Source organism: Stegostoma tigrinum, chromosome 38 (assembly GCF_030684315.1).
Source record: "Stegostoma tigrinum isolate sSteTig4 chromosome 38, sSteTig4.hap1, whole genome shotgun sequence".
In the NCBI taxonomy this organism is placed as follows: Eukaryota; Metazoa; Chordata; class Chondrichthyes; order Orectolobiformes; family Stegostomatidae; genus Stegostoma; species Stegostoma tigrinum.
In genome coordinates, this window is record NC_081391.1 from 13,521,878 (window position 1) to 13,531,990 (window position 10,113).

The 10,113-nt window shown below is 46.2% G+C and overlaps 1 protein-coding gene across 1 annotated transcript; it reads left to right on the forward strand.

The window, feature by feature from the left end:
• Positions 1 to 1,144: 1,144 nt before the first annotated feature.
• LOC132206562 (ferritin, middle subunit-like) lies at positions 1,145 to 5,303 on the forward strand. Its single transcript, XM_059640791.1, has 4 exons — positions 1,145 to 1,246; positions 3,003 to 3,149; positions 4,558 to 4,683; positions 5,148 to 5,303. The coding sequence occupies exons 1-4, from the start codon at positions 1,145 to 1,147 to the stop codon at positions 5,301 to 5,303; spliced, it is 531 nt and encodes a 176-aa protein (XP_059496774.1).
• Positions 5,304 to 10,113: the final 4,810 nt, after the last annotated feature.

Genomic DNA, 10,113 nt, shown 5'->3' on the forward strand with positions numbered 1-10,113 from the left:
ATCTCGGTGTCCATGTACACAGATCCTTGAAAGTTGCCACCCAGGTTGACAGGGTGGTTGAGAAGGCATACAATGTTTTGGCTTTTATTAATAGAGGGATTGAGTTCCAGAACCAAGAGGTTATGGCGAAGCTGTACAAAACTCTGGTTAGGCCGCACTTGGAGTATTGTGTACAGTTCTGGTCACCCCATTATAAGAAGAATGTAGAAGCTTTGGAAAGGGTGCAGAGGAGATTTACTAGGATGTTGCCTGGTATGGAGGGAAGGTCTTAAGAGGAAATGCTGAGGGACTTGAGGCTGTTTTCATTCGAGAGAAGAAGGCTGAGAGGCGACTTAATTGAAACATATGAAATAATTAGAGGGTTGGATGAGGAGAGCCTTTTTCCTAGGATGGTGACAGCGAGCACGAGGGGGCATTGCTTTAAATTGAGGTGTGAACGATATAGGACAGATTTCAGAGGTAGTTTCTCTACTCAGAGTAGTGAGGGAATGGAACGCTTTGCCTGCAACGGTCGTAGATTCGCCAACTTTAGGTACATTTGAGTCGTCATTGGACGAGCATCTGGACGTACATGGAATAGTGTAGGTTAGATGGGCTTCATATCGGTATGACTGGTCGGCACAACATCGAGGGCCGAAGGGCCTGTACTGTGCTGTAATGTTCTATGTTTTATGTTCTATATTCTATGGCTCCAACACCAATGTTCAAAAGTTATGACGACTATTCCCTCAGATTAACAATCCGACGAAATTGTGCAAATCTGTGATGACTGAGTCTTAATGCACAACCTCAGATACACAAGTGAAGGTTTAGAGTATATTTTATTGTCATTTTCTGGCAAATACATTTACAGAATGTGCACTTGTACAGGAGGTCAAAGGTCATTCAGCAATTCCATCATCGACCAGTTGTCAACTGTGTTTCGTTTCTGGATCCAGTTCCCATCCTGCACTGATTGGACGTGGCAGCTGATCAACTGATCATCAAGAGTGATTGGCCATCACTGATGATGTCATTTCCTGCTTCATAAAAAGAGGGTCTGCCCCTGGGGTATAAATAGAGTCCCACGGGAATGATGTTGATTGTTCTTCCTAATTTTGTTATTTTGGTGGTGAGGAGAATAAAAGAAATTTATTGTCACAAGATGGCCTCCCAGATCAGTCAGAACTATCACCAGGATTGTGAAGCTGCTGTCAACAAGCAGATTAATGTGGAGCTCACTGCCTCCTATCTCTATCAGTCTTTGGTGAGTGCTGTCTCTCGGGGTTAAACATATAAATCTGTTCTGTTGAAGTAAATTCTTTGCCTGGCCTCTAGTGAAGCTGACAATCTAGTAGATTGAGGTTTTGTGGCTCCTACCTAAATATCAGTTCAGGATAGAGGTGGTGTTACTGTCACGATGGTGTAGGATACTGATGTATGTTAACTCAGGTCCCAGTTGGCCTTCAGTGGTATCTGGAGGGTAAAAGCCTCTTGCTTTTTTTCTTTCTGACACAAGTTTCCTGACTTCATTTGCCTGATCTCTGTGGTGGTCCTAAACAAACATGCTGATTTTTTTTAACACTGACAATAACAATAACTTCCCTGTTGCAGTGGCCCTTGTTAGTCTGAACAAACCTGAGGCTAGTCTGTGACTGGTATCTATTTTATGTAGATCTCCTTCATTGAGGCTGACTTGGCTTTACTTGCATTTATTCAAGAGGTGGGTGTGGCCTATCCCGTCCCCACTGAGAGTTGATCTGCTGTGTGTGAGAAATGTTGGATCCCCTCTTTGCCCCCTCTCCAACCCACCCCACCCCACACTGGGGCTGCGGGAATGTGCTGAGGCTATTAGCCCAGTGACATTGAAGAAATGGAGGTTGTTCCCAGATCATTTAGGTTGACCTAAAACAAAATGTCCCCTCTATCCCGGTGGTGATGTGACTGTGCCCTTCCAAGGAGTAGAATGTGCTTGGAAGGTATGTGTTGAAGTAACCTTGGTGAGTGCTGCAGGGGACCTGGTAGGTAATGGACCGTGAAAGGAGGTGGTGAATGCAGTCCCCATGAAGTGGGCTGCCCTGTCCTGGATGGTGTCTGCTTCTTGCATGTTGTAGCTTCCCTTCTACAGACACACGGGGAATATTCATCTCTCTCTGGGCTTGTGCCTATTGGAAGGAAGTTGTCTTGTAATGAGGACTAAGTCCCTATAAGCCTCACTTGGGAGGTGGGACCGCTTTATTGGTGAGCCAGTTGTTGGGGTTTAATCACTGTGTCCCAACTCTATTGGCACATGTTTCCCAAGGATAAAATCCCGACTATCTTCTGCCACAACTTGTAACTACCCACTGAAACCACAGATATTTGCTTGCCTGACTGGTTTTTGGATTTGAGGATTAAAGTAACTTTACAGGAGTCCTTCCCCAGAATGTAATTCTTAGCTGATGCTTCCAATAGCGAGCATTAGCTCTTAAACCCTAACATCGAATTGTGAACATGACAGTTGAGATGAGTCACATGGGCTGAAAACCTACAGGATTTTTTGGCTGTTTGGGCAAAGTCAGGGCAAGTGTTTTTCCAGGTTACTGTTTTCACTAGTGACGTTATGTACAGGCCACTAATATTTGACATTTGATCATTTGTTTTGCAATTTGTTTCAGTCATGTGACTTGGTGCAAGCTTTTGACAGCCTGAGTTTGCACTATTTAGGCAGAGCAATAACCCACTGCTGCAACGATCCAAAGGCTGTTACTGGGCAGGCTTTCCTCGGCATTATCTTAGTGCCAAACTCCATACTGGAGACAGCACACCTTTGTAGAGTTCATGTGTACACTTACATCCCAATCTCATTGATCCTGGGTTTGCAGAAAAGATGCTCCCTACTAGTCGTTGACTATAGCAGGGTTTCAACATCTTTTTTCCAGGTTTCCCCAAAGGCAAAACGTAGTGCCTTGCGTCTTGTAGTTGAGAACTGGAATGGGGAGTGAGCCAGTCATGTCTGATGTAATTTTAACTTGATCTTCCAGATGTCCTACTTTGACCGGGACGATGTTGCCCTCGCCCATTTCTCCCGGTTCTTCAAAGATCAGTCCCAGGAGAAGCGGGAACATGTAGAAAAGCTGCTGAAATTCCAGAATCAGCGTGGAGGCCGAGTCCTCCTCCAGGATGTGAAGGTTGGGGTTGGGTGGTGGGGGAGTGCAGGGGGGAATGGCTGCTCTTGCGGTGTCATCTCCAGTGACAAGATTTTCCAGATCCTGAACGAGTGTGAGATGTTCTTTTGCTTGGCTTCCCTGTTTGCTCTCATCCATCTCCAGTGTTTCAGCATTTATGCAAGCCCTCTGGTCCACCAGGCCTATGCTGATGCAGCAAAGACCGAACTGTACTCACCCTGTTCTTGGTCCAGGCCCTACTATACCCTAGTGTTTAGCACTCGCCCAGCTAGTCCTTTTAAACAGTGCTGCAGTAGCCGTTTCCAGCACTTTGTTCTTCCGTTCCCCAACACACCCACCAAATTTCCTCCAATCCCCTCTATCCTGCTTCCTCAAACCTGTGCCCTCTGGTCTTAGTGTCTGCCATGGGGAAGACATTTTCCCCATCTACTGTCCAGACTTCCTTGTCTTCCATCAAACAACCACCTCAGCCTCACCTGCTCAAAGGAAAACCCCCAGCCCATCCAATCTCTCTCCTCATTGGTTTTCTGTCTTGGGGAAACAACCTTGGGACCCTCACCAGCACCCCCTGCAGTACCATCCTGTCCTTCTGACCAGTGAGGCCAACGATAGAATGCAGCAGAGACCGGAAGAAGAATTTTCATAAAATGTGTTCAAAGGACTTGTCCCTGTGCTGTTCCTCACAACCCTGCCCCAAACTAACACATGTTACTTGGCCTATGTCCCCTTTCACACACAGTTTGCCTTGTGTGAGCATTGAGGGATCGATGATCCTGTGTTTATTGTAAGCACATTACTGCCCCCCACAATGAATTCAAGTAATGATGGTTCTGACCATGCTGCTCGGGCATGTATGAGGCCACAAGCACAAGTGAGACTTGAATCTCAGCCTTGTCAACCGAAGCTTGGGACACGACCGCTACTTTCCCCACAGCCCTTGGGATTCACTCCTGAATATCCTTTTTAAGACTCCAGCAGATGGACACTGGTGCAAATGACTAATCTGGTACATATTTATTCCCTGTGGTACAAGGATATGTTCCTGAACTTCCGGCTTCAGGTCAAGGATAAATGGGGCAAGGTGAAAGGAGTCACCAAGTAGCTAATGTTTTCTTTATCTGGACTTCAGGGATGGCACAGTGGCTCAGTGGTTGGCACTGTTGACTCAGTGCCAGGGGCACCAGTTTGGTTCTGGCCTGTGACGAGAATTTAAACGTTATCCCAAAGCATGGCTTCCCCACACAGTAGAAAAGAGGATTGGCAACTTGAAATGCAGGTTACACGAACAGGGTGGGAATGGGACCAGATGGGATGCTCTTCAGCAGTTATGGTCTCAATGGGGTGAATGGCCAGCTCCCATGCTGCAGGGATTCTGTTTCTGAAGCTTACCTGTCCTTCTCTCCATCCCCAGAAGCCAGAGAGGGATGAGTGGGGTAACAGTCTGCAGGCAATGCAGGTTGCCCTGGATCTGGAAAAGAATGTGAACCAGAGTTTGCTGGATCTACACCAACTCGCCACAGCACAGACTGACCCTCATGTAAGCTTCACCTCCTCATTCACATCACTGCTAGACTCTCAGGGTAACGTTTCATTGGTTGGTCTGTGTGGATTGGAAATTCACTGATGTAACACTTTCCATCCATTACTTTCCTGAACTATTGTAACATTGATCACTTGGGATCATACTGATTACAATGAGGTATAAGGGGAATTTGATCTATAATCTAGTGGAAGTGCTGAAATGACGTTGGCCACTGAGTTCTTCATTAGTATCATTGCAGTGGAATGATCATTGTCCATCACAATCCAACTCAGCTCCATTTCACAAACAGCAAGATGGAGCAGCTGACATGTTGTCCTCACTGGCACAAATTCTCCAGGTGTTAGCTCGCTTTTCAGGGCTGTCCAGAGCTAGTCATGGCTAAGTCTGTCTTGCAGTGGGAATTCTGAAATTGTCTTGGATAGTGTTAATGTACCAAGTGTCATATTCCTCTGTTGCAGCTGTGTGACTTCCTGGAGACCCACTATTTGGATGAGGAGGTGAGGATCATCAAGCAACTCGGGGACTACATCACCAACATGAAGCGCCTGGGAACCCCTGAGAATGGGATGGGAGAGTACCTGTTTGACAGGCTCTCCCTGGAGGACAGCAGTTAGTGTGGCCTGGAGTACTGTCTGCTTGGTCTGAATGTATTCCCTACTTCACCCTGGGCAATCTGTCTCCTTCCAGGGAGAAGGGGCTTGTAGCAAACAATGTAATGGCTGTACCAGCTGAATAGGAATGAATAAAATGTGTTGATGTTGCTTATTGTCCATCATTGAGACCCTTGATATTAAAGAGCTTTTGAGAGCTTCAAGCCTGTAATTTTGGCTAATGAAATTATTAATTTGACAAAATATTTCCCTGGTCTTCCCTCCAACACCACCCCAGCATCAGTCTCGGAATTCCCGTGGAACTTCCTCTAAGTTAGGAACCCAAGTTATTCCTCCAGCCAGAACTTGAGGTTGGGGCCTGTTGGGTGTAAAATCAGTTTGTACTATTATCTCACACCCAGGTATGATGAATACACGTGCTGTTAAAATTTTCATTGCTCTCAAAAGAGAAAACACCCCTGCTTGGCCGAAAGAAAGACTTGACACCCACTTTCACTGAAACAGGGCTGTTGGATGCTTTATGTTCATGTCTAGTTTGCTTAGCAATAGCTTCCCTGTCAACCTCCACCAACCGAGACTTATTGCTACAGTCCACACAAATCACAAGTTGATGCCAACGTAAATTCTGTGCCAGCTGGCTCGGCTTGCCTCAACAAGAGCTTAAGGGAAGAGATCCAGCAGCGTCCCCCCTCTAGCCTTGTGGAGGAACCAGCAAGGCTGGGAGCAATAAAATTAAACTGAGCAACGGGGATCTGACACACCTGGTCTATTCTATTCAAATCAATGTTATTACTTTTTCCTGACAGTGCATCCTAGATTCACTGAGACCCAGTTGAGGTTCAAGCTCAGACCACCCCTGTGGCCTCCTGACCCCGACCACCAACTGGCTGCCTCAGGACAGCCATCAGCAGTAGCTCACAATGACCAGTTCATTTGTTCCTTCACCTGAGGAACATGCGCTGCTCTCCCAGGGGATATGGATTAAATACCCATTGTAGCTCGACAAGAAAGCTCACACTGGGGGAACCATTTCCCAGGAGTAATCCAAAGCTGTCCTAATGTGGCTTTGCTCAGTTTACTTTCTTGCTCTCTGCCAAGTCTTGGTCAAAAACCCCACCACGCCTAGTAATAAACTTTAGGCCAGCCAGCCCAGAGATGGGAATATTCAGCACAAGTCTGCTTGAAAAAATTCACCTGAACTGGATGCACTTAATGGCACCGACAGCAGGATAACAGTGACCTGGGAATAACACAGCAACGCTCATGGCTAAATGCTGCCATTTGATTGGCTCTTGCTGCTGAAGCCAGCATTGAGCGCACGAAGCTGCTCCCTTGGTTCCTCTGAGCTTCCCCCACGGGGAGCGTTACTCCTGATGCAGGTTGATTTCACCCGATCACATTGAAGGAGCAGTGTGACTCAGGGAGGAGACCTGCAGATGCTGACTTTCCTGAATGGTTGCTTCCTTTATCTTTCGAGGTGTCAGAGATCGTGGTTTAGGGAGGGGGCTATCAGAGACATCCTGGGGAATGTTTCAGGGAGTGTTGTAGCGAGTGCACACTGCAGCCTTCACTGAGGGTGTGGGTCTTTAAGGCACTGAATGTATTTGTTCCACCACGTAGAGTTTTATTTTAAACCATCTTGAGTCTTGGGTGTAGAATCCCTGCAGTGCGGGAAGAGGTTGTTCAGCCCATTTAGTCTGCACTGATCCTCTGAAGAGGTTGTTCAGCCCATTTAGTCTGCACTGATCCTCTGAACAGCATCTTGTTCAGACACACCCTGCCTTCTTACGCCATCTTTCCCACGGCCACTCCAAAATAAACTGCATGTCTTTGGACTGTGGGAGGAGGCCCACACAGGCACGGGGAGGATGTGCAGCCTCCACACGTGACTGGAATTGACCCCAGGTCCCTGGCACTATGAGGCAGTAATGCTGACCATTAAAATACCCTGCCATCCAAAAGTTACAAAAAACAGGAACACTCTGTTGCATAGAATTAGAGTGAATGACTCATTTCTTACGGAAACAGACCCTTCGGTCCTACCGGTCCATGCTGACGAGGTTTCCCAACCTGACATAGTCCCACTTGCCTGCCTTTGGCCCATATCCTTCTAAACCATGCCTTTCCATGTAAATCTCCAAGTGTCACTTAAATGTTGTAATTCTAACTACATCCACCACTGTCTCTGACAGCTCGTTCTAAACATACACACCACCTTCTGTATGAAAATGTTGCCCCTCATGTCCCCATCAAATCTTACCCCTCTCCCCTCAAACCGATGCCCTCTAATTTTGGACGCCCCCCCGACCCTGTCCCAGCATGCTTTTTATATACAGTCAATCTTGAGTGTGCCAACGGCAAGGCTACATTTAGTGCTCAGCAACTGTTACACTTCAGGAGGTGGTGATGAGCTGCTTATTACAGTCCACCTGGTGTAGGAGAGACCGGAATGATGCTGCTGCTGTTGCTGAGGAGGGGCTTCCGGGATCTTCACTCACAAACACTGATATTATTCCAAGTCAGGATAGTGACGGATTTACTTGGAGCTGCATCAGTGTCACTGGGGCGGCATTGAGCTGGAAAATTGCAAACTACTCCAGCATTATTCCCAACTTCAGTCTTATCGATGGTGGACAGACTCTGGAAAGTCTGAAGTAGAGTTATTCACAACAGAATTCCCAGACTCTGACTTGGTCTCAAAGCCATGAGCACATGAATTAGGACTGACCTCTGCCCATGGTTTCTTAGAAAATAGAACCTAGAACAGTGCAGCACAGTTCAGGCCCTTCAGCCCACGATGTTGTTTCGAACTTTTATCCTAAACCCAAGGCCTATCTCACCTCCACTACTTTATAGTATCATCCATATGTTTATCTAATAGCCGCTTAATTGCCCCTAACGAGGCCGAATCCACGACACTCTCTGGCAATGCATTCCACGCCCCAGCCACTCTCTGAGTAAAGAATCTACCTCTGACATCCACCCTATATCTACCTCCACTCACTTCAAAACTATGCCCCCTCATAATAGCTAACTCCATCCTAGGAAAAAGTCCCTGGCTGTCTAATCTGCCTATACTTATGATCATTTTGTACACCTCTATAAAGTCACCTCTCATCCTTTGTTCTGAAGAGAAAAGCCATTGTTCTCTCAACGTTTCTTCGTAAGATCTTCCCTCCATTCCAAGCAACATCCTGGTAAATCTCCTCTGCACCTTTTCTAACACTTCCACATCTTTCCTGGAATGAGGTGACCAGAACTGGACACAATACTCCAGATGTGGCCGAACCAGGCTTTTGTACAGCTGGAGCATAACTTCACAGCTCTTGAAATCAATCCCTCTATGAATGAAAGCTAACACACCACATGCCTTCTTGACAACTCTATCCACCTGACTGGCAGCTTTCAGGGAACTGTGGACATGAAATCCGAGATCCATCTGCTCCTCCACACTGCCAAGAATCTTTCCGTTAACCCTGTGTTCTGCTTTCAAATTTGTCCTTCCAAAATGAATCACTTCACGCTTTTCAGGGTTAAACTCCATCTGCCACTTCTCAGCCCCACTCAGTACCCTATCAATGTCCTTTTGTCACCTAGAACAGCACTCCACACTATCCACAAGTCAAATCACCTTCGTATCTTCCAAAAACTTACTAATCCGCCATTCCACTCCTACATCCAAATCATTTACCAAAATCATAAGTAAAAGAGGACCCCGAACAGACCCTTGAGGTACACCACTCGTAACTGAGCGCCATGTTGAATATTTTCAGTCAACTGTCACCCATGTCTTCTATGGGTCAGCCAATTCTGAATCCAATCTGCCACATTTCCCCCGTCGCATGCCTCCTGACTTTCTGCATGAGCCTGCCATGGGGGACCTTATCGAACGCCTTACATCAATCCATGTATCCCACATTCACTGATCTACCTTCATCCACACGTTTGGTCATCCCTTCAAAGAATTCAATCAGATTTGTGAGGCATGATGTACGCCTCACAAATCCACACTGGCCATCACAAATCATACTGTGCCTGTGCAAGTGATCATTAATTCTGTTTCTTACAGCCCATCCCATTAATTTGCCCACCACTGGCATAAGACTAGCTGGCCTGTAATTTCCAGGGTTACCCCATTCCCTTTTTTGAACACATGAATAATATTCAAACTTGTCATTCAAAGCTAAAAGATAGCACTAGACTGCATCCTGCTTTTTGAAGCAGATATTGAGTGAAAGTAACTTGCTTCCACCAATCTGTACATCAGTGCTGTGACCATACTCGAACGTTCATTGGGGATCCTCAATTCCCAAAGCCCACATAGAAATATTTCCAGAATTTGCACTTGTGCAGGAGGTCAAAGCTCATTCAGCAATTCCATCATCGACCAGGTGTCAATTCTGATCGGTTTCTGGATCCAATTCCCATCCTGCACTGATTGGACGTGGCAGCTGATCAATTGATGAACGAGAGTGATTGACCATCACTGATGATGTCATTTCCTGCTCAAGAAAATAAAGGGCTGCTGCTCGAGTTAAAAAAATGTCCCAAGAGAGTGTGATGTTTATGGTGTAGTTGGTTATCTTTCCAAGTTTGTTATTTGATTTTGGAGGAAAAGGAAAGCTATTTTCTTAATAAAATGGCCTCCCAGATTAGTCAGAACTATCACCAGGATTGTGAAGCTGCTGTCAACAAGCAGATTAATGTGGAGCTCACTGCCTCCTATCTCTGTCAGTCTTTGGTGAGTTTAGTCTTGATGGAGTTAAAATTAAATCTATTCTGCAAAAATGAGCTGATCCTCTTGTTTCTAATT

Bases quoted from the DNA above. Each gene is read 5' to 3' on its own strand.
- LOC132206562 (XM_059640791.1), top strand. From the start codon at position 1,145: ATGGCCTCCCAGATCAGTCAGAACTATCACCAGGATTGTGAAGCTGCT. The intron at 1,247-3,002 runs GTGAGTGCTGTC...TTGATCTTCCAG, and splicing joins CCTATCTCTATCAGTCTTTG to ATGTCCTACTTTGACCGGGA. The intron at 4,684-5,147 runs GTAAGCTTCACC...CCTCTGTTGCAG, and splicing joins CAGCACAGACTGACCCTCAT to CTGTGTGACTTCCTGGAGAC.